General features: G+C 50.6%; 1 protein-coding gene and 1 non-coding gene across 2 annotated transcripts in view; both read left to right on the top strand.

The window, feature by feature from the left end:
• The window catches only part of Pik3r5 (phosphoinositide-3-kinase regulatory subunit 5), a 64779-nt gene extending 41294 nt beyond the window's left edge, over positions 1-23485 (top strand). Inside the window, exons 2-19 of the mRNA XM_042694481.1 lie at positions 2109-2224; positions 4556-4656; positions 5331-5399; positions 6832-6970; positions 14820-14889; positions 16270-16444; positions 16705-16858; positions 17966-18049; positions 18291-19005; positions 19120-19270; positions 19549-19674; positions 20138-20266; positions 20423-20516; positions 21061-21137; positions 21245-21338; positions 21417-21499; positions 22356-22468; positions 22608-23485. Coding sequence (XP_042550415.1) covers positions 2122-2224; positions 4556-4656; positions 5331-5399; positions 6832-6970; positions 14820-14889; positions 16270-16444; positions 16705-16858; positions 17966-18049; positions 18291-19005; positions 19120-19270; positions 19549-19674; positions 20138-20266; positions 20423-20516; positions 21061-21137; positions 21245-21338; positions 21417-21499; positions 22356-22468; positions 22608-22749 — 2619 coding nt within the window. The 5' untranslated portion in view covers positions 2109-2121 and the 3' untranslated portion in view covers positions 22750-23485. The remainder of the gene's footprint in view (positions 1-2108; positions 2225-4555; positions 4657-5330; positions 5400-6831; positions 6971-14819; positions 14890-16269; positions 16445-16704; positions 16859-17965; positions 18050-18290; positions 19006-19119; positions 19271-19548; positions 19675-20137; positions 20267-20422; positions 20517-21060; positions 21138-21244; positions 21339-21416; positions 21500-22355; positions 22469-22607) is intronic.
• Trnav-cac lies at positions 10196-10264 on the top strand. The gene has a single exon. It is a non-coding gene; the product is annotated as a tRNA-Val (tRNA).
• Positions 23486-23516: the final 31 nt, after the last annotated feature.

The following is a 23516-nucleotide window of genomic DNA, read 5'->3' on the forward strand; positions in this document are numbered from 1 at the left end:
CCTTGCTGTCCCCTCCAGCATTGTCCTCTCTTCCAGGTCCTTCTAGGATTCCTCCTTTGTGTAGCTGTCTCTCACCCTAAAGCATGCATGCTCTATTCACTGCTGTATCCCTGGTACATAGGAGGACAGGAAATCAACAGTGCAATGGATGACAGATGCCACTCTCAGTGTCCCACATTGCATCCTCTGCTTCATACATCCATACGCTGAGGCTAGATAGCTCACAAGGGCTTGTTCCCCACAGGACCCATGTCCCCGTCCCGCACTGGGGAAGTGGGGTGATTTGCCTATGTAGGGCTCTGTGCCCCAAGTGTTCGTGCTGCCCAGCTGGACCTGGGTTAAGAGTTCGTGGCTCTTTGCACGGCATTTGCATACCTCAGTCTGAGCTCTCTGCTTCCGCTTCTGGCTTCCTAGTCCATCCCCAGATCCGCAGGGCTGGTCCCCCCAACTTCCTCCACTTGCTAGGTGATCTCATCTGACTGCCCAATGATGGAGTCCAAGGCAAAGGAGTGAATGCTATGAAACTCCCGGGGTCAGGGGTGAGCATGGCAAAGATGGTGGCTTGGTAGTGGTCATAGAGTTCACGTTTGCTCACGTTTGCACTCCTTGAGATGTTTAATCCCCCAACAGCCTTAGGAGATCTGCATCGTTGTCAGCCTCACTTTGGAAATAAGCAAACTGGGTCTGGAAAAGTTAAAGAATCTGCACCAGTATTATGGTTGGCAAAAAGTAGTCTAGAGATTCAAGCTTGGGTCAATTGGACGCCACAGTCAGGCTTCATCACAGCACCCAGCTTCTGGCCATGGCTTCCGGAGATATCTAGGAGCCTCACTCCAAACCATGATGCTGGCCAGCCCTGCGAGACACTCTGACTTCCCTCCTTAGTGCTAAATCCCCTCTGAAGTCCCCTTGTCAGTGGCCTTCCCAGCCAAGCCACACAGTACTGGGTCTGCTCTTGGGATGATGAGGGTAAGGACCAGGCAAAGGTTTAGCAGAACCATGACATCACAAATGCTCAGACAAAGGAAAGGAAAATAAATGGTCAAACAAAGCTGGAGACCAGTGACTTACCCCTGTAAACCTAGCTACTCAGGAGGCTGAGATCTGAGGATCGAAGCTGGAAGCCAGCCTGGACAGGGAAAGTCCGTGAAACTCTTATCTCCAACTAACCACCAAAAATCTAGAAGTGGAGCTGAGGCTCAAATGGTAGAGCCATCAGCCCTGAGGAGAACAGCTCAGGGACAGTTCTCAGGCCCTGAGCTCAAGCCCCAGAACCATTGTTAAAAGTAATGACAATAACAATAGAAGAAGTTGAGGCTCAAAGGACGGGGGAGGGGGTGCCTGGGACCTGGGTGTGGTGGGATGGGATGGGAGCATGTGTGAGGGCACCTGGCACCTCATCTTTAGAGCACTCAGCACAGGGAAGGAGAGCCTGCACCCCGCTTCCTGAAGGACTACAAGGATACATGCTTGGAAATTCAGAAGACCAAGAAGAAAATCCCCCAAGTGATCTTGATTTTCCCCTGGAGGTCCCTGGCCAGCCAGCCACCTAGGGTCTGGTTTGCTTGGGCATTCCCTGGGCATTTGCTGTCCCTCCTATCTGCCTGGTCGAATGCACAGCACCACCCTGACCCCTCTCTTCCTCCCTCTTCATGATGTTTTGCCACAGGAGTGCTCCATCTTGATACTTGAATATGCCTTCGGGAAGCCCTTCCACCCCAGAAGCTGCTAGAAGTCCCCCCCCTTTTGTTTGGTTGCCCGTCCTGGGGCTTGAACTCTGGGCCTGGGTGCTGTTCCCTGAGCTCCTTTTGCTCAAGGCTAGCACTCTACCACTTGAGCCACTGCGCCACTTCCAGCTTTTTTTGAGGGGTTTATTGGAGATAAGAGTCTCAGGGACTTTAGTGCCCAAGCTGGCTTTGAACCACGATCCTTAGATCTCAGCCTCCCGAGTAGTTAGGATGATAGGGGTGCACCACCAGTGCCCAGCTAAGCCTCCACTTTTAATACTCCAATGAGCTTGGGGGGTGGGGTGAGGCTAGTGCCCCGCATCGCTGGGCACTGTTAGGAAAGGAGCTGGACAGGTTGACCGGTGTCTGTTTTACGTGCAGGTGATGACTCAGGATGCAGCCAGGGGCCACGACATGCACGGAAGACCGCATCCAGCACGCCCTGGAGCGTTGCCTTCACGGGCTCACCCTGGGCCGCCGATCCACTTCCTGGTCAGGTAGGACTGGGTTTATGGCTGGGAGATATCAGAGTCCAGGGAAGCCTCAGGAGCTATGGTGGGCTCTGGGCAGGGTGTGGAAGGAAGCTTGTATATTCTAGTTCCAACTCTGTGTGTGTGTGTGTGTGTGTGTGTGTGTGTGTGTGTGTCTGTGTGTGTGTGTTGACCTCACCTGAGCAGGCACTCGCCTGGTACCCTGTGAGTCATCAGTGCATGGCTCTTTCTGTTCTCCTATGATGTCCTCCCCATCTTCCTCAGGCCTGTGTCTCGTGTCTACTCTTCAAGCTGTCATCTTTGTCTTCTTATTCACTAGAAGCTTAAGCCCCCAAAGAAGATATCGAACCTGCTGAGCCACAACTACTAAGGGTTTGCAGGCAGCTGATGCCAGAAATCTGTTTCCTTGATTCCAATTCCTTCCATTGTCCTGTCCTCTTCTTCCATGTAGAATAAGGCGGGGATCTCACCAGAGCCAAGGGGAGCAGGAATGTCTCTGTACTCCATGCTCCCCAGGATCGAGAAATGGGGGTGTCTGAAGGCTGGGATACCAAAGGCTTATGCAAGTTCTTCATGCTGGGAGATTTTTCATAGTCTGTGTCTCACTTGCTTCCTTATCTTGGTGAGACACACTGAAGACTTGTTTCGGTTTGGTTTGGTTTTCTTTTTTGTTTTCGTTTGGTTTCATACCAGTACTAAGTCTTGAACTCAAGGCCTGAGCACTGTCCTTTAGCTTATTTCCCTTAAGACAGATGCTCTACCAAATTGGAGCTAAGAGTCTCACGGACTTTCCTTCCCAGGCTGGCTTTAAACTGCAATCCTCAGATCTCAGCCACCTAAGTAGCTAGAATGACAGGGGTGAGCCACCCAACCACTCATCCATTCTGTTTAGAGTGTTAGCCATGCACCTGACACTATTGAGAGCACTGGGGCTACAGCAGTAAGCAAAATCGATACAAGCTGTCACCATGGATGAAGATTCACTTGTCCCTGACCCCAGGACTTTTTGAATATACCTGGTCTCCTGCCTGGAGACCTGGCTGCCTGGAGCTGCCTGGAACCCTTCCCTGGAACTGTGCATGTGTGTGGCAGGGCTCAGCTGAAGCATCACATCACACCCTCTCCCTTTGCAATAGGACAGGCCTCTCACTGCCTACACCCTGTCCTCCCAGAGCCCCATCTGCCTTGGTGGGAATTACAGGCAGCACCTTCCGGATAAGAGGGTGGGAGATGGGACAGGGACATGGTGCTAAGGCCAGGGCCCACCAAGTTTCCTTCTTGTCTACCACCCAGGTTTTGGTTGGAGATCAAGCTTCTAAAGTTGGAGGTGAGGCTCATTGGGTTATACACACATACACACATACAACGCATTTATATATTTAGTTATATATATTATATACTTATAGTATATATTCATATACAAATATATACTTATAGTATCTATAATTAATGTATAATTAATAACTCATTGACAAGTATTATATATTTCTTATTTATATCATTATATATAGATAGTTACAGAGGGAGAGAGATGAAAATATCTGAAATTGATGGTTTTTTTTAACCTGGGACCCATGAACTGATTGAGAGAGAGCATCTGGGGCTCTGAGAGGACTCTGTGGACATGAGGCAGTTAGGAACCTGAGCTCTGGGAAATGTATGGTTAGTCCATCTCCCTCTCCACCCCCTTACACACAGCCTTTCCCCTCTGTGAGCTCCCCTTCATTTTTAGGGGCTTGCCCATGCTGACTTCAGGAAATAGACTGACAAACTAAAAATCCTCTGGGGAAGTTACAGTGATACTCAGTTTCACTGGAGTTTTTTCTTTTTTCTTTTTCTTTTTCTTTTTTTTTTGGACTGTAAATAATCTAGCTTCCTCTTCTTGTCTCCACTACCAGGCCCTGCTGCAAACCCCAGGATCTCTCTCCCTTAGGTCTGGGGTGGCTCTTGCCATGACTTCTCTCTATTCTTCCCGAATGATCTGCCTCTGATCTAATGTCTTTGAGCATCATAGGCACCGGCACCCACCACAAGACCACAGATCAGGGGAGACAGTGGGAAAACCGGTGTCCCAGAGGTGCAGAACAGAGTCTGGGCCAGTTGGTGGGTCTCTGTGGGGATCCTCAGCTCGTGTCTCCAATCCCTGTGTGAGGCAGCCTCCTGTGAATGCAGGAAAAAAATGGGTCGTTTTGTCTGGGTGGGAAATGATAGGGTTGAGTGTTGCCCCAGCAATTCCTTCAAGACTCTCTGGAGAGTTTCAAAGCCAATCACCCTTGCCTGTGATCCTGAGAGCAGCCAGACACCTGGGCTGACCACTGACCTCTTGCTTCTGTTCAGCCGGGCTGTGTCTGAACTGCTGGAGCCTGCAGGAGCTGGTCAGCAGGGACCCCGGCCACTTCCTCATCCTCCTGGAGCAGATCCTCCAGAAGACCCACCAGGTGAGGCCAGCTGCAGAGCCAGAGGGCACTGCTGGTGCCCAGCATCCAGGAAAGAGGCAGGTCAGGTCTGGGGTGCTCAGACCACCAGAGGAGCATGGCCAAGGCCTAGGGCCCATGAGTTTTGTCTTTCAGCGGAACTGCGCATTGAGAGTTTCTAGAAAATGTGAACACATAACAGGAGTCCCCCACCCCCCCAGGGGTCTGAAATCAAGCCACTTTGGTGGGGGGGGGGGAGTGGGGGGGGAGGCCGGGAGTCCTGGGGCTTGAACTCAGGACCTGGATGCTAGCCCTTAGCTTCTTTTTCACTCAAGATTGATGCTCTACCACTTGAGCCACAGCTCCACTTCTAGCTCTGAGATAAGAATCTCAGAGACTTTCCTGCCCCAGCTACCTACAAACCATGACCCTCAGATCACAGCCTCTTGAGTAGCTACAATGACAGACATGAGCCACCAGTGCCCGGCATAAGGGAAGGGCTTTGTAGAAGGGATGGAAAAGCAATTGTGGTACACACAATATCTACTCAGGATAAAGAGAAAGGAACAATCCAAACGAGCCTGCAGAGGCTGGCTACTAATGAAGAGGCAGAGAGTTTTTGCTGTGCCTCAAGTCTCCAGATTTCCAGAACGGGCAATGGGATTTTTAGCATTTTAACCTCTTTGTCCTCTCCATAGGTCCAAGAGACGGGTACCTATGACCTCCTCGCCCCACTGGCTCTGCTCTTCTATTCCACAGTCCTATGTGTAAGTTCAAGTGGGCGGGGACAGGAGAGGGAAGAAAAGGAAGAGTGACCTCCATTGGGCCACAGAGTGAAGCTGGATGTGTTTTAACTCTGATGCCTTGAGAACATCATCTATATAACTGTATGATCTATTTTTAATTGATTACATCTTAATTGATTTATATAAGTATATACAAATATATGTAAATACATATATATCATATATAAATGTATTTTAATTCATTAATGGACTTTAATTGGTCCTTTTTAATGATTTAAGTGATTTTTAATTGAACACAGGATAGGTACAGGATCTATTTTCATATAAATGCAGGATACATATATACATGAATGCAAGGTGAGTGTGGATATGTACAAAATATATTTTTTTCCACATTGAATCATCCACACTGAGTGATTAGATGAATACAGGATATATTTTTTACCATGAATGATCCACATTTCTCCAGCCTTGAGAAGGACTAGAGCCGCCATCTTGAGAAGTCTCCATGTGGTTCAAGCTATTGTGTCTGGCATCTTTTGGGCTTCATTGAAGAACTGTGTCCATGTGTGTGTGCTCCTAAGCCATAAAAAGTTTCACCTCATTTGTTCATTCCCAGTGGTCAGTTTCACCAAGCAACTGGTGACACTGAATGACTCCATAAATACGGAATCGAGCCACCTAAAGAATTAGCATTCCCATAGTTCAAAGCCAGCCTAGGCAGGATTGTCCATGAGACTCTTATCTCCAATTAACCACCAGAAAATTGGAAGTGGTGCTGTGGTTCAAGTGATAGAGTGCTGGCCTTGAAAGCAAAGAGGCTCAGGGACAGCACCTAGGCCCCGAGTTCAAGCCCCAGGACCCCCCAAAAGATAAAATAAAATAAAAAGAATAAGCATTCCCCTGTAGTGAGAATAGTCAAATAAAAAACAGTTTAAGTCTGGTAATGTGGAAGAGTGCTTGCCTAGCATGCATGAAGCCCTGGGTTCGATTGCTCTACCACATAAACAGAAAAAGCTGATAGTGGCACTGCGGCTCAAGTGGTAGAGTGCTATCTTTGAGCAAAAGCAGCTCAGGGACAGTGCCCAGGCCCTGAGTTCAAGCCCCAGGACTGGCAAAAAAAAATAGTTTAAGCATTGAAAAGTGTTCCTCAGCATGAATAGCAGCAATGGCACCATTTAAAATGACCTCTGAAGCCAGGCACCAGTGGCTCATGCCTGTAATCCTAGCTACTCAAGAGGCTGAGATCTGAGGATCACATGTCAAAGCCAGCCCATCTGTAACTCACTCCTGGGGAGTCACTGCTAATTCTTCCTGACCTTAAGCTGGGATGTACTATTCCCACAAAATACACATCCATCGTGGAACATTCTAGAAAGGGAGTAGTTCCGGAATACCAATGAGCTCTTTTTCATCTGGACCTCCCTGCTTATTGCCCCCTTCTCCTCCTTAGACTCCACACTTTCCACCTGAGTCAGATCTCCTTCTGAAGGCGGCCAAAACCTACCACCAGTTCCTCACGTGGCCAGTTCCCTACTGCAGTATCTGCCAAGAACTGCTCACCTTCATCGATGCTGAGCTCAAGGCTCCAGGTAAGTGTCCAGGACACTGGCACAAGGGGCAGAGTTCATGTGGTCAGGATGCTTCCGGATCTTCTGAGACTGTTCTTTAGAGCTGACCCTCCTCACCTTGCAAAACCCCGCCCAAGGTCACAGCCTTGGCATCTCCTCTTCATGGTACACAGAGTGGGGCTCAGTTGGCTAAAACCGTAAACATGAGCGGTAACTCAAGGAAGAACCACCAGGGGGCGATAGAGCCCAGAACAAGGAGACCCCCCCCCCCCCCCTCCCCGCACCACCACCACTTGGCCAGTTCCTCTGAAGAGCTTAGCCAAAGAGGGTCTCTAAGGTGGTGTGGATCAACCAGAGAAGCCCACAGAATGCTCACATGAGGCTTTATGTGTCTCCTTTACAACGCAAACAAGTAGGAAACTGTGAGTGACGTGGCTCCATTCTGGTGGTGCCAGGGATGCACACGTTGATGGGCACCAGACAGTTTGGACAAGGACTTGTTTTGCATCAAGTGTGCATAGAGGAGACCTGAGAAGAAGTTCTTGGGAGATTGCAAGTACTGTTATAGACATAGGAATGAAGCCAGAGAAAAGAGCAAGAGCACAAGAGAAAATCTAACCAAGGAGAATGTACTAAGAGGTAGCCCCCAGTTAGAGTAACTCAACGTGCTAATATTGCAAGGAATTAAACCACATTCACATCTCAACAGATGTGTCTCGAAGACACTTGGTAAACTTCCAATCCATTACTGGTATTCAAAGCCCCTCATTACGGGGCTGGGAAGGTGGCTCAGTGGTAGAGCACTTGCCTTGCATGAGTGAGGCCCTGGGTTTGATTCCTCAGCACCACATAAGCAAAAAGAAAAAAGCCAGAAGTGGCGCTGTGGCTCAAGTGGTAGAGCGCTAGCCTTGAGCTGAAGAGCTGAAGGACAGCGCCCAGGCCCAGAGTTCAGGCCCCATGACTAGACCAAAAAAAAAAAAAAAAAAGCCCTCATTATATGAAAAGTATTGCCATAGAAGTATTTTGCATATGGCAAGAGGCCACGGTGAAAAGCTAGAGACACTTCCTCTACTTTCTGACTCAGGTACCTTTCTGTCTTCACTCATTAGAATTTGCCTATGCAAAAAGACAAAAATAAAGACTGCTTCCTTACCTGGAGACAATAATGATTTAATCATTTAACTTTCAGGCAAATGCTTATCTCTCAAGTCTAAGAGAATCACCTGAATGAATACTTGTCAGAATTACAGAACAGATAGGCCCAGAACTTTGCCATATACCAGCACCAACCAGTAAGAAAATATAATGGGAGGAAAAAAATTGATAGAAGCCACTAAAAATATTTTTAAATGAAAGAAAAGTGAGTGTTCTACTTAGAGAAAACAAACTTTCCTAAAGGAAAAATAATTGAATAGGTATCACTAGTGGATTACATTGATATTATAATAATATCAGGCACTAGGAAAATTAAGTGTAACCATAATCAAAATACCAATACAATCATTTAAAAATTTAGCACAATAACTGGTCCATTTCATAGAATAAATGCTCTATGATAGCATTTATTTGTCCATTTATGCATTTACTTAGGGTGTGTGTGTGTGTGTGTGTGTGTGTGTGTGTGTGTGTGTGTGTGTGTGTGTGTGTGTGTGTGTTGGTCCTGAAGCTGAAATCTGAGGTTTGAAGTTCAAAGCCACCCCAGGCAGGAAACTCTGTGAGACTCTTATCTCCAACTAACAACCAAAATTTCAGAAGTGGAGATGTGGCTCATGTGGTAGAACACTAGCCTTGGGCAAAAAAGCTCAGGGACAGTGCCCAGGCCCTAAATTCAAGCCCAGGAAAGGCACACACACACACAAATAAGTAGTTGAGTGGAACAAAAGGTAATATCTATAAACAAATTATATATATAAGGATTTATTATATAACCAAGTGGCATCCTCAAGCCAGTGATTATAAAACAACTCATTTAATAAATGATGTCAGGATAATTGACAAGTTTTTAATGAATTAGAATTCTCTCCAAAAAGAAAGCACAGGTTCTATCTGAGCCACAAAATAACTTGCAAATAGGCAAGAGATCCAAGGATAAAAAGCAACACTGTACAATCAGAAGAAAAATAAGCTACAGGAGCCTGAACTGGGCTAGGAATGTGGCTTAGTGGTAGAGTGCTTGCCTAGCATGCATGAAGCCCTGGATTCAATTCCTCAATACATTATAAATAGAAAAAGCAAGACTGGTGCAGTGGTTCAAGTGGTAGAGTGCTAATCTTGAGCAAAAGAAACTCAGGGGCAGTGCCCAGGCCCTGAGTTCAAACTCCAGGACTGGCAAAAACTACAAGAGGGAAAAGCCTGAACCAGCGAGAAGAGCTGTCAAATGCATCCCCAATCAACAACGATAAAGAATTAAAAAGATCTGAAAGCATAATATTAAATCTTATACATGGGAATCCACCCATAAATGAAACATTAAAAATTAAATGCAGCAAAAATGAATATATAAATATATAAACCCAAAATTTGTTTTTGTTTTGCTTTGGATTTTTTTTAACTTTGTAAAAAGTAAATACACCCATAGAAAGAACATGATCAGAAATGGAGGTGTGGTTCAAGTAGTAGAGCTCTAGCCTTGAGGTTTGGACAGTGCCTAGGTCCTGAGTTCAAGCCCTAGTGCATCAACAAAAGAACCACAAATGGCTAAGCAATGGCTCCCAAAATACTCACCCCAATGAGTAGTAAAGCAAATGCTAAACTAAAAGAGTGAGAGATCTTTTTTCCTACCAAATTAGCAAAGAACTTCTGATGAGTAACTATGGAAATGCAAAGATGTAGCATCTACAAGGACACTCATCAGCACATTCTTCTTAACCATCTGCCAAGGAACAAAGACCTACATTTTGATCATGGTTCAGGATGCTGTATCCAAGGACAAGTTTGTCAGGTCAAAAAACGTTGACTAAACCAGGCGCCAGTGGCTCATGCCTGTAATCTTAGATACTCAGGAGGCTGAGATCTGAGGATCGTGGTTCAAAGCCAGCCTGGGCAAGGAAAGTCCATGAGACTCTTATCTCCAATTAACCACCAGAAAACCGGAAGTGGTCCTGTGGCTCTAGTGGTAGAGCACTCACCTTGAGTGAAGAGCTCAGAGGCAGTGCTAGGCCCAGAGTTCAAGGCCCACAACCAACAACAACAACAAAAGATGTTTACTAAATTGTTAAGTTAAAAAATGTAAGCCCTGTGGCTGCAGTCATGGCTCAGTGGTAGAGCACCTGCTTCACAAGCAGGAGGCCCTGGGTTCAAGTCCTAGTAGTACCAAAACAAGAAAGAAAAAGAAGCAAAAAAGAAAAAAAACACGCCTTCACATATCTTGTAATTCAATTTTGGTTGTCCATGATAGTATTTACCTTCTCTACATCCTGTTTAGTATTAACAGCACCTAATTGCCAACATACAGATTAAACAACACAGGAGAGAAACACCTAAACTTTTCCCCAAACTCATGCTCCCTAAAAAGCTCAGGATTGAAGTTTTGCTTGTGAATTCCTTTAGAAGGGTCATACCTTTCTACCTCAACCAATCAGCTTATCTGCCTGTCTCCCAACCAATTAACCATCTGTATTTATTTGTTTGTTTTTGTTTTTGTCAGTCATGGGGCTTGAACTCTGGGCCTGGGTGCTATCCCTCAGCTCTTCAGCTCAAGGCTAGTGCTCTACCACTTGAACCACAGCGCAACTTCCAGTTTTCTGGAAATTTATTGGAGTTAAGAGTCTCACGGACTTTCTTGTCCTCAAATCTCAGCTTCCTGAGTAACTAGGATTACAGGTGTAAGCCACAGGTGCCCAGTTTAACCATCTGTTTTCCACCAACCAATCAGCCGATCTGTCTTCTCCCAACCAATCAAAATTCTGTTGTTACAAACAATCAGGTAGAGTTAGCCAAGCCCAAAGTCTACCTGTAAAATGTCCCCTCCTCGTGGTAGATCCTTGGATGCAGAGTTAATAAGAGTTGAAAAGTTCCTGAAGAGATGATGTGGCACATAGAAAGGTGTTCAGGTATATTCTAAAGAGTCTGCTAATCTACTTTCCTAAGACATCTTAAATAAGCAAGCCAGCTGAAGTTCAATCTCCATTCTCACTTCCCACTTCTCTCACCCCCCAACCAAAGCAGGAAATTTGTTTTCTTTCCTTCTACCATTTCAAGGGAAAGAATTCAAAATACAACTGCCATGACAGGGCCTTTGGTACATACCAAAGATTTAAATGAAAGCTAGACGTTGGTAGCTAGCTACTCAGCAGGCTGAGACATGAGGATTACCGTTCAAAGACAGGCAAGCAGGAGAGTCCATAAAACCCTTTATCTCCAATCAGACACCAACAAGCCAGTGTGGAGATATGGCTCAAGTGGTAGAGTGCCAGCCTTGAGTGAAAAAATCAAGCAAAAGAGCCCTGAGTTCGAGCTCCAGGTTTGGCTGGGGAGGGATGTCATCTGTGGGGAGACCACTTCCCAGTTTTAAGAAGAGCCAACTGGCTCACCTCAGTTGAATGCACGCTGTGCCTTGAGGTATTGCGGCAGGGTGCTGGCATCCTATGAGCCGATGTGAAGTGGAAAGGGAAGCAGAGGTAAAGCTAGAACCAGTGAGACTAGAAAACTGAGCCTGGGGAGCAAGAGCCAGGCAGAGCACTGGAGGTGCACATGGAATGAAGGCCCCGAGCAAAGGGAATGCTGGGAGCCTTGGCTCCCTTCCTGCTAAGGGCCTGCGCTGCACCCCCTCTCTGGGACCATGTGACATCTCAGTGCCCCTGATGAACAGGGAGAAATCAGACGCCTGGACAGGGGGAAGCTCACGCGAGGCAGCCCATGCTAGACAGTTCTCTTCCAGGGAAAGCAGAAGTGAGGAACTATTAGCTCCTGCATGTCAGATAACCATTTTCAAACAGTTCAAGAATGTATTTAAATATTACAATGAGCCTGTGCTTCCTGTTGTCCACTCATTGCTGAGGGAATAGCAAAATGGTAGAAAGGGCTTAAGGAAAAAATATGAAAAGTCAGGCATGGTAGCTCATGTCTGTAACCCCAGGTACTCAAGAGCCAGACATCAGGAGGATCATAGTTCAAAGCCAGCCAGGACAAAAAATGTGCAAGACTCTATCTCAAGCAAGAAAAAAAATTTTAAAGCTGCATGTGGGGGAGTCTATCTTTCATCCAGGCTACTCAAGATACATTAATAGGAGGATTATAGTCCAGGCCAGGTTGGGCATAAATTAGACCTTATTTGAAAAATAGTCAAGGACTGGTGGCTCAAGACTAAAACTACTCTGGAGGCTGAGATCTGAAGGATCCCAATTCAAAACCCACCTAGGCAGAAAAGTCTAGAAGACTCCAGCTCTAGTTAACCAGCAAAAACCTGGAGGCAAAACATAGCTCAAGTGGTAGAGCAGCAGTCATGAGCAAGCAAAACAAATGAGTTCAAGGCTCTGAGTTCAGTCCTCAGACTGGCCAAAAATATAACAATAATTTTAATAATAATAGCTAGAAAAAATAACTAAAGCAAGAAAGGTTAGGCTGTATCTCAAGTGGTAGACCACCTGTCCACCAAGTACATGCCCTGAATCCCAACTCAGAACCACCACCAAGAAAGACAGAAAGACAGAAAGGAAGGAAGGAAGGAAGGAAGGAAGGAAGGAAGGAAGGAAGGAAGGAAGGAAGGAAGGAAGGAAGGAAGGAAGGAAGGAAGGAAGGAAGGAAAGAAGGAAGGAAGGAAGGAAGGGAGGGAGGGAGGAAGGAAGGAAGGAAAGAAGGAAGGAAGGAAGGAAGGAAGGAAGGAAGGAAGGGAGGGAGGGAGGGAGGGAAAGCCAAAGAAAAGAAAGAAATGTAAGTTCTTCATATAAGCCAGACTAAGATAGCAAAATGAAGTACAAAATGAGTCATCATACAGTGGAATAAAACCAGAAGTTTTGGCATTATCTTTTCTTCTGAACAAAAATCACTTGCAACTTAACTCATTTCCCCAAGTCAGTCTCCCAGGCCCCAACCCTCATCCACAGTAAACAGGAGACTACATACAGGGACTGCCCTGCCACAACCCTGAGGTGAGTTTGTCAGAAAAAAAAAAGGCTCTTGTGTGGCATTCCATGAGTCTTATTCCTGTGGCTCCCCTACCCCACTCCAGTCCAGCCCTCCAGAAATCCCAGCTGAGAATGGTAGCGACAGGACAGGACAGAAGGCTGGAATGGAAGCCAGAGAACTTAGCAGTTTCAAAACTTGGATCTGGGTTGGCAAGACAGTCAATGTATCTGTGCCTCAGTTTCCCCATCTGTACAATGGCCTGCTCTCTGAGGATGGAGGCTTCCTCTCTAGATTTCCTATCACTGAAGAAAATAGGCAATAGGAAAGTATTAGCTTCCGCAGGGTCCCAGGGGGAAGAGGACAAGGGATCCAGGGAGCTAGACACTCCCTCTACCCCGTGGAGGCTTTGGGAGCCTGTTGCCATGGAAACTGTGGCTGGGTGGCAGAGGAAGTGGGCTGGTTATCAAGGCTGGGGGTACCCCTTACTTCCTGACTCTACCCTCCAAGAGGGTCACCTTGTGCCTGGCTCTGGGGGTATCAGGAAATGTCACATCAGTGCCAGGTTTATGTTCTACTGGGCAGACCAGAAACCTTGCCTGTAAAGAATGGATCAGTAATCCTGAGCAACAATCACAGGCAACTTGTGTATGAGTCATTGGGGTGTGTGTGTGTGTGTGTGTGTGTGTGTGTGTGTGTGTGTGTGTGTGTGTGTGTGTGTGTGTGTGTGGTGGAGGGAGGGGGGCTCAAAGCCCAGAGTCCAGTATTTCATGGAATAACCCCACATGGAGAGAGTGTTTCCACATGCTGTTCCTGCCGTGTGGCATCTACATGTCCTCAGTCAGTCCTAACAGAACAGGGTAAAGATGAACAGGGTTATTAGCAGGGTGTGGATGACACAGTAGAGATATTAAATAGGGTGTACAGGTCAGTGGTAGGGTTTGCTTAGCATGCACAGGTCTTGGAAGGTTCTGCCCCAGCACCAGCAAATGAAATAATTTAAATTGAGTAGTAGCAGAAAAGGGTAATATTTGCCCGTGTGCCCTGTAGTTCAAAGCAGTCGGGAAGGGGGACCTCCACTCCCCAAACCACTGCAAACCAAAGCACTGAGTGCTTTTTTCTGCAATATATAGGAATGGCCACTAGATGGCGTCCAGCCACTGTTTCAGGAACATAACACTGACCATAACCAGAAAAGCCAACACGTAGAGCAATTAGGCCCCCAGTTAGAGTTTCTGCCGTTTACTAAACACAATGTGTGGCCATTGTGTTTGCCACTATCTCTAAATCCCCAGTCGTGGCTTTCCCTAACCAGAGGGGTGGCCCTAGGTTCCCAGCTCAGGCAGAGGAGGTTGGAAGGACTCTGCCTGGCAGTGCTACAGCTGAATGGGGGTTACTATGGAGTGCCTACTAACCCCCCCCCCACTATAGGAAGATGCCAGCCCCGCGGGGGTGCAGAGCCAGTGATTCAGGACTGTCTGGGCCGTGGGGACTCGAAGCATCCTGGGCCCAAGGCTGTCCCTTCCACTGTGCCAGTTTCCCAGCCGAGAATCACGGGCTGATGAGAAGCCTCCCGGACCATGCCCTCTGTGCTGCCCTTTACGTGGGGAAACTGAGGCTCAGCCATCCAGTGACCAGCTTAGGGCCACACAGATGGCTGAGATCTTCTCCAGGTTTCTTCTGAGCCCCGCCGGGGAGCTTCCAGCCTAAGCTGCAGTGCGTGGCTCACGCGTGGCAAGGCGTGGGACGTGGCCGGTGAGGGGACAGGTGAGCTCACTTTTTCTCTCTCTCTCACGTTGGCCCATAGGCATCTCCTACCAGCGACTGGTGAGAGCTGAGCAGGGCTTGTCCGTCAGGAGTCACCGCAGCTCCACTGTGTAAGTGTTGGGGAGGAGGAGACAGGGCAGGCCCCTCCTCCACCATCCCCTGCACCCCAGCACCCCCATCATTGCATTTATACCCTCTCCCAACACCTCCACCACCACCAAGCTCCTCTGGGCACCTGGATGCTTTGGAGTTGTGGGTGGTGTTTTGTGAGTATATTTATGTTTTATCTGGGCCGAGGGTCTGCATCATTCATGCCAGAGAACTGGATCCATATTACCTCCCTTCATTCCTACTCCACAGATGAAGACATTTGAGATCAGAGAGGCCAAGGGGCTTCCCCAAGGTCGTACAACTATGGCGAGGGTGCAAGCTAGGATTTGAACCAGTCTAACTTGGTATCTTTCCACAGTGTATATTCCTCTTGTTACTCAAACAGCATTTTCCAAGCCTTTGTGTCTATGATCTATACAAAAGATACATTGTTTGCCATGCACCCGTGGCTCACCCCTATAATCCTACCTCCTCAGAAAGCTAAGATTGAGGATCAAGGTTTGAAGCTTGCTCAGGCCAGAAAGTCCATGAGACTTTTATCTCCAATTAACCATTAAAAACAACCAGGAGTAGTAGAGTGCTAGCGTTGAGCTAGAAAGCTCAGGTACAGTGCCCAGGCTAAGAAAGAGAGAAAAAGGAGAGAGAGAAGGAAGGAAGGAAAAAAGGAGGGAGGGAGGGAAAAGAGGGGGAGGGAGGGAGGGAGGGAGGGAGGAAGGAAGGAAGGAAGGAAGGAAGGAAGGAAGGAAGGAAGGAAGGAAGGAAGGAAGGAAGGAAGGAAAGGAGGGAGGAAGGAAAGGAGGGAGGGAAGGAGGGAGAAAGGGAGGGAGGGAGGATAGGAGGAAAGTTGGTTGATTAAGGTCCAAACTTCCTTTAAAATCTCAGGCTGGGAATTGGCTTAGTGGTAGAGTGCTTGCCTAGTATGCATGAAGCCCTGGGTTCGATTCCTCAGTACCACATACACAGAAAAAGCCGGAAGTGACACTGTGGCTCAAGTAGTAGAGTGCTAGCCTTGAGCCAAAGAAGCTCAGGGACAGTGCCCAGGCCCTGAGTTCAAGCCCCAGGACTGGCAAAATAAAAAACAAACAAAGAACCCCTCAGCTCCATTTTGAAAAAATCCTTTGTAAGCATCATGCGCAAACTCCTCTAGAGTACACCAAACCTTCTCCTTGGTAGTGGGACTGGACACATACCCCCCACCTCCACCCACCCTGTCCCCATCCTCTCCTGGCCTGCTGCCTCCCCTGTGCAGGCCCTGCAGGGCTGTGAGAGGCCTGGGCCTCCAGCAAACAGAGCCACAGGGGCACGAAGGGTGCGGCCACCTTGGCCTTCCGCCCTGGCCCAGGCGCCATTACCCATCTGTGTCCCCCTCTGTGTCCCAGCACGGTGCTGTTGCTGAACCCCATGGAGGTGCAGGCTGAGTTCCTTGCTGTGGCAGACCAGCTGAGCACCCCTGGCCACTCACCCCACAGCGCCTACACCACCCTCCTCCTGCATGCCTTCCAGGCCACCTTCGGCGCCCACTGCGACCTCCCCAGCCTGCACCACCGGCTTCAGGTGGGACCCCAGGGGCATCATGGTGGGCAGTGCTGGGTGGTGCCCAGGGGCTAGGCTCAGCTGCTGATGCCTGGTGCCTTCCAAGAAGGCTCATGCTATAAGAATAGGAGCATGCTTTGGACTGAAGGCCTGGCATGCAGTCCTGGCTCCCTGGCCAGACACAGGGGAGGTGGGCCAGGAGACCCTGCTGCCCTGGATCAGATCTTGTGAGCTGGACCAGACCAGACAGAAATACACCTTGCATCCTCCTGGGCTTTCAGTCTAAGACCCTAGCAGAGCTGGAAGACATCTTCACAGAGACAGCAGAGGCCCAGGAACTGGCATCCAGCATCCAGGACCCAGCCGAGGCCAGGCAGTGGCTCAGGACCAAACTGCGGGCAGTCGGAGAAAAAGCTGGCTTCCCCGGAGTCTTAGGTGAGACTCGGGGGTGGGGAGGGAGCAACCGGGCTCTGCCTGCTTTCTTCATCCCCTGTTGTAGCCCCTTGGGTTTGCAGCCCAGTGGGTCTGGCGACTGCTCTGCTCCACACAGCCTTTCAGGATCTGGTTCCTCAGCAGCTTGGGCTCCACAATCCATCAGGGCACCATTCCATGTGCAAGGTGTGAGCTGCTGTCATGGGTGTAGCTTGGAAGAAGAGAGGGGGAAAAAATAGGCTTGCTGAAGAGGAAGCTGCAGGTCACATCTGCACTTAGTGTCTTTTTCTGGTGCTGGTTTCTTCTGGGGCTTGAACACAGGGCCTGGGCACTGCCCGTTAGCTTTCCCACTCAAGGCTAGTGCTCTATCCCTTGAGCCAATAGCTCCACTGCTGGCTTTTGGTGGTTAACTGGAGATGAGAGTCATGGACTTTCCTGCCGGGGCTGGCTTTTGAACCATGTTCCTCATATCTCAGCCTCCTGAGTAGCTTGGATTGCAGGTGTGAGCCACGGGTCTGGCTGCATATATCCTCTGAGGCCCACCTGTGCCACATGGCCACATTTTGTCTCAAATGATCCCGGAAAATGTCCTCTCAGCAGCTCTCCAGACAGGATAAGGGAGCAGACTGAGGGTCAATTAGCAGTTCCCATTATACCATTCTTCATAAGAACCTTTCTAGGGACTAGGCAAGGTAATTCATGAGTATCATCCCACTTACTTTGGAGGTGGAGGTCAGGAGGATTGTGGTTCAAGGCCATCCTGGAAAAAATGTTAGGGAGACCCTTCCCATCTGAACCAACAAGCTGGGTGTAGTATTGCCTATCACTAATCCCTGCTATGTAAGAAGGCATAAGTAGAAGGATTGACATTTGGAGCAAGCCTACCTGAAAAATAACTAAATTGAGGGCAAAAAGAAAGGACTAAAGGCATCATAGCTCAAGTGGTAGAGTACCTAGCTGCCTGGCTCCAACTTCACCTTGGTCCATCCAGCTGTGGACCATTTGGTCCTCTCCCAACTCTGGCTTTCTCTCTGAGGCCAGAGGACCGGGCTGGCCATCCTAACAAGGCCTATCCCCAGCTCCCTTCTCTTGCCCTTCTTGCTCCTACAGACACTGCAAAACCTGGCAAGCTCCACACCATCCCCATCCCTGTGGCCAGGTGCTACACCTACAGCTGGAACCAGGACAGCTTCGGTAAGAAGCAGATTGGGCCCTGCATCACCTGCCCATTCCCCATTACTGCCCACGTGTTTTCTTTCTAGTCTAAGGCTTGCAGCCTTGAACCATGCAGGCTGTAAATAGAAGGGAACAGGGGAGGGGTGAGGAGGGCAGCACTGTTATCCCAGGCTAGCCCCCTCGAGTCTCAAGGAGCAGGTTCATTCTCCCAAGGGATTCACTAGCCACACCCACTGACCGTGTCTTTGCGTCCCTCCAGACATCCTACAGGAAATCCTACTCAAGGAACAGGAGCTGCTGCAGCCAGGGGTCCTGGGGGATGATGAAGAGGAGGAAGAGGAGGAAGAGGAGGAGGACTTGGAAACGGACGGGCACTGCACCGAGAGGGACTCGCTCCTTTCCACCAGCTCCCTGGCATCCGGTGACTCCACCTTGTCACTGGTCTCCCCCCAGGCCTCAGGGCCAGCGCTCTCTCGACACCTGCTGACTTCCTTCGTGTCCGGCCTCACGGACGGCATGGACAGTGGCTACGTGGAAGACAGCGAGGAAAGTTCCTCGGAAGGGCCGAAGCGAACCGGAAGCCACGAACACCGAGGCCACCGCCGGCCCAGGCAGAAGTTTCACAGGATCTATAAACTTTTCAAAAGCACCAGCCAGCTGGTACTTCGGAGGGATTCTCAGAGCCTGGAGGGAGGCTCGGACATGCCCCTGCCCCTCAGGAGGGCGGGGAGTCTCTGCAGCCCCCTGGACTGTACGGCAGAGCTTCCCACCCGAGCCCAGCGCTCCCATTCCCTGCCCCAGCCCAGGCTCAGCACCCAGCTGCCCAGCTGGCACCTGGGCCCAGCTTTTCGCCACCAGCGCCGCCGTCCCTTCCTGAGTGGAGATGAGGACCCGAAGGCTTCCACACTCCGAGTGGTGGTCTTTGGTTCCGATCGCATCTCAGGGAAGGTAGCTCGGGCATACAGCAATCTCCGGTAAGAGCCATCAGGGGGGTGTGTGTCTGCCATATGATTGAATCCAGGGCCTGAGGATCAGGGTCCAGGAGTAAAACCCCCAGGGCTTTGATTCTCACCATCTTCCCTTGCCAGGAGGCTAGAGAACAATCGCCCACTGCTCACACGGTTCTTCAAGCTTCAGTTCTTTTATGTGCCTGTAAAGCGAAGCCAAGGCACCAGCCCGGCCCCTCGGAACCAGCCATCTCCTCTCCCCACAGACTCCCCAAAGCATCCCTGTCCTGTGGTATGTCTCTAGCTGTAGACCGGATGGGGTGGGAAAGTGGAGTTCCGGCTTCCTGAAGGCTGCTGGGCAGATATCATCCAAACCAATCAGCTGCGGCTGCAAGATGCCTCTTCCTGCCTGACCCTTAACTCTCATGTGTTCCCTCCTGCCTTGGCACTTGGCCATGACATTTTACCATACTGGACAAAATCTGAAAACCATCATGCCCCTCCCTCCAAGGACATGGGGCTGCTAAGAGGGGTAAGTCTCCAGGGAATGTCTCTGGTCCCTTGTCCCAGGAGCTGGGCCCGAACCCATGGGAAGACAGCACCAACGACATCTCCCACTACCTCGGTATGCTTGACCCTTGGTATGAGCGCAACGTGTTGGGCCTCATGCACTTGCCCCCCGAAGTCCTATGCCAGGTACGTGGCTGCTGGGGTACAGGAAGGGAAGATCCAGGGGTCTCAGAAGGTGCTGAGTTTAGCGGATCCTTCGCAAGGCCTCCATAGAGGTCCCAACTGGAAAGAACAAGGAGCATGCTTGTTGACTGAACTTGGTGGGGACACTGAGGACAAGAGTAGGGGGTCACAGGGGTGACAGGGAAGATCCTCAGAGAAGTCTGGAGGACCTCAGATTTCCCCTCCCTTCCTCAGCTCCTGGGTGGTCCAGCCTGACCAGGGACCTACCTCCCTAGAGACCCATGGGTCACCTGAGAGATACTGAGGGAGGCCACTCCCCAAGGCCTCTCTCCTGGGTTCCATGACACCCTCTCTCTCTTCCTGCTTCGGCCCCCTCTGCCTTCTCTGTGCTGTCTTGCCTTCCTCTCCTGGCCTCGGGCTCTCTGGCCCTCTGTTCCTTTACTTTGCTCCTCCCCATGGGCTACAGCAATCCCTGAAGGTTGAATCCCCGTCCCTGGAGGGCTCCTCTGCCCAGCTGCCCATCCTGGCCGACATGCTGCTCTACTACTGCCGCTTTGCCGCCCGGCCGGTGCTGCTGCAGGTCTATCAGGCAGAGGTAAGGCCCTGCAGTCCACCTGCCTGCCACCTCCTTCCCCCCACACTCCCAGGGTCAGTGTGAGTAGCCCCAGCTGCACCCCTACTCCCACCCCCCCGGCATCAGCTCTGCTGGAGGGGCCGCATGCCTGACCCACCTGCCCCTTGACCCCTCCAGCTGACCTTTGTCTCTGGGGAGAAGACATCAGAGATCTTCATCCACTCCCTGGAGCTGGGTCACTCGGCCACTACTCGAGCTATCAAGGCCTCTGGTGAGTATGCCAGTGCCTGAGCCCTGAGCTAGAGGAGGAGACTGGAGGAGAGGGAGCCTTGGAGACCAGACCAGAAGAAGGCAGGGCCTGGAGAGGGAGGGATCCTGGGGGCGGGGCCAAAGGAAGGCGGGGCCTGGGAGGGCGGAGCTATGGGGTCAGGGCCTGGGGGATCTTGAAGGCAGGGCAAGAGGAAGGCCGGGCCCTGGAAGGGAGATATCTTGGAGGTGGGGCCTAGGGAGGGATGGATCGTGGGGCGGGGCCACAGGAAGGCAGGGCCTGGGAAGGGAGGGCTCCTGGGGCCAGGCGGGGATCTGGTAGAGGGAGGTGTCCTGAGGGCCAGGCCAGAGCAAGGTAGGACCCTGGGAAGGCCCACCCTGAGTCCTGGGGAGGATGAAATTGAGGGAACTGAGGCTGTGGGCAGCAGGACCCGAGGATGGTGGAGCTCAAGGGGAGGTACAGCCTTGGAGATGCAGTCCCTCCCCTCTCCCCTGGGGAGGCCAAGCTAAGCAAGAGGAAGTGAAGAGTGTGTCTGCCTGTGGCACAGGTCCTGGCTGCAAGCGACTGGGCATCGATGGCGACCGGGAGGCCATCCCTCTAACACTACAGATTATTTACAGCAAGGTAAGGGAACTGCTGGCCCTCCCCAGCACGAGGAGCAGACATCTCTCCCCTCTGGCCTCCCGAGCCTCCTAAAAAACAGTCTGAGGTGTCTGGATGTGCTGTTTCAGGGATCCATCAGTGGCCGGAGCCGCTGGAGCAACCTAGAGAAAGTCTGTACCACTGTCAACCTCAACAAGGCCTGCCAGAAGCCGGAGGATCTGGGTAAGGGGGGGTCAGGGAAGGGAGGGATGTCCCAGGAAAGGGGTCCTGAGCATGGCCTGAGCCTCCTTTGCCTTGCAGACTCCAGCATGGAGGCCCTGACGCTAACCCTGACAGAAGTAGTAAAAAGGCAGAATCCCAAATCCAAGAAGGGCTTTAACCAGGTAAGGGTCCTCCCCGACCCCGCCCTCTCTCACTCTCTCTTCAGTCATGGGGCCTGAACTCTGGGCCTGGGCACTGTCCCTCAGCTCTTCAGCTCAAGGCTAGTGCTCTACCACTTGAGCCACAGCGTCACTTCCAGCTTTTTTCTGCTTATGTGATGCTGAGGAATCGAACCCAGGGCCTCATGCATGCAAGGCAAGCGCTCTACCACCAAGCCACCTTCCCAGCCCGGTTTCCCTCTCCTTTGAGACACACTCTGGACACATCCTGGAGTGTGTCGTGGGCATGTGTACCCATCACATGTCTTCATAGCCACATACGTGGTTATGAGTACGTGTTGTGTCCATGTGTGCAATGCAAGAGACGGCAGAAAGGATGGCAGTGGCAGGGCCCATGGCTGGGAGACAAGGGCTATCTGTGGTCGGTCTGGAGTTTGCACAGATGGACAGTGTGGTGGGTGTCATGGTAGGACCCGTGTCCTGTGGACGGTGTGGATTTGGAAAGGATGTGAAACAGGAAAGCCCTGAGCCTGAGGAGTAGTGGGCTCCATGCTGGGGGTGGGGGAGACCCCAGGAGTATCACAGTGGGGGGTGAAGTAGACAGGGCAGTCTTAGGGGGGACTGGCTTCCACTCAGGAAAGGAAAGAGGCCAGAGGGCAGTTAGAGCCCAATAGAGGCCTCAGGACTGCTCCCTGACCTGACCATTGGCCAGGGGGAGACACACACACACACACACACACACACACACACACACACACACACACACACTTCTATTGGGAAGCTCTGGGGGATTGAGCACTGAGGGCTGGCAGAGTTGTGTGGCTAGAGCTCCAGGTCCGCGTTGGCTTCTCCCTTCCAGATTAGTACCTCACAGATGAAAGTGGACAAGGTGCAAATCATCGGCTCTAATGGCTGCCCCTTTGCTGTCTGTCTTGACCAGGATGAGAGAAAGATCCTACAGAGCGTGCTCAGGTAGGAAGGAAGCCCCAGCTGTGTTCTAGCTCAGAGGTGGGGGAGAGGGGGAGGTCCCAGAGAGATCAAAGGCCTGGAAGGGGCTTGGAGTGGTTGAGGGGGGACTGGGCCTTCCTTACCCCTGCCCTTCCTCCAACAGGTGTGAGGTGTCACCCTGCTACAAGCCAGAGAAGAGCAGCCTACCATCCCAGAGGTCCCCTGACCTGCCGGCCCAGGCCACGCCTGACCTCTGCTCCCTTCTTTGCCTGCCTATCATGACTTTCAGTGGAGCTCTGCCCTAGCCCAGCCCTGGCTCCAGACGGAACAGGAAGCCCTGTGTGTCTTCCTCTAGACCTGTCTCCAGGGCAGCTGCTCTCTGTGTAGGGCTGAGTGGCCCTGGACTGGGTGAGGGTCCTTCTGTAGACCTCAGAGATTTGGGTAGGAAATGAGCACACACAGCAGAAGGAGAAAGAATAGGGAGTTGACCTGTGAGGGAAGGTTGGAGGCTCTGGCCTCTGTGGGGTAAGCCTCCTCTTCCAGCCTTTGGTTGGTTGGTGGCACCCTTATTGGGTCAAAGACTCAAGGACTCTGTGTCTGGAGTTTAGTCTTCTCTACTCTGGGGCTCAAGTGGGAGATTTCTGTCTTGACCTCCAGTGCTGTCTTTCCACCCACCATCCACCCCTGAGCATGAACGCACATACAGGCACACTTTCTTGCTCTCAAGAACCTTGGATCCTCTGAAACACAGCACGAGCATCTCACTTGTCTACTACCAGGAATTGTTATGGATTCCCTTGAGCCTCTCTCTGGCTCTGTCCTGGAGAGATCAGACAGGCTTACATTCGGTAGCAGCTCAGTTTCCAACTGGCTAAGGGGCTAGAAGAAGTTAGTAAACTATCTTGAGCCCCCATTTCCTCAGCACTAAAATAGGAGGGAAATAAGCTCCTCTTAAAAGGTCCACAAGTAGCCAAACACCAGTGGTTCAGGCCTGTAATTCCTAGCTGCTCAGGAGGCTGAGATCTGAGGATCACGGTTCAAAGCCAGCCTGGGCAGGAAAGTCTGCAAGACT

This window comes from Dipodomys spectabilis, unplaced genomic scaffold, assembly GCF_019054845.1.
Source record: "Dipodomys spectabilis isolate Male_0828 unplaced genomic scaffold, ASM1905484v1 ptg000004l, whole genome shotgun sequence".
Taxonomy (NCBI): Eukaryota; Metazoa; Chordata; class Mammalia; order Rodentia; family Heteromyidae; genus Dipodomys; species Dipodomys spectabilis.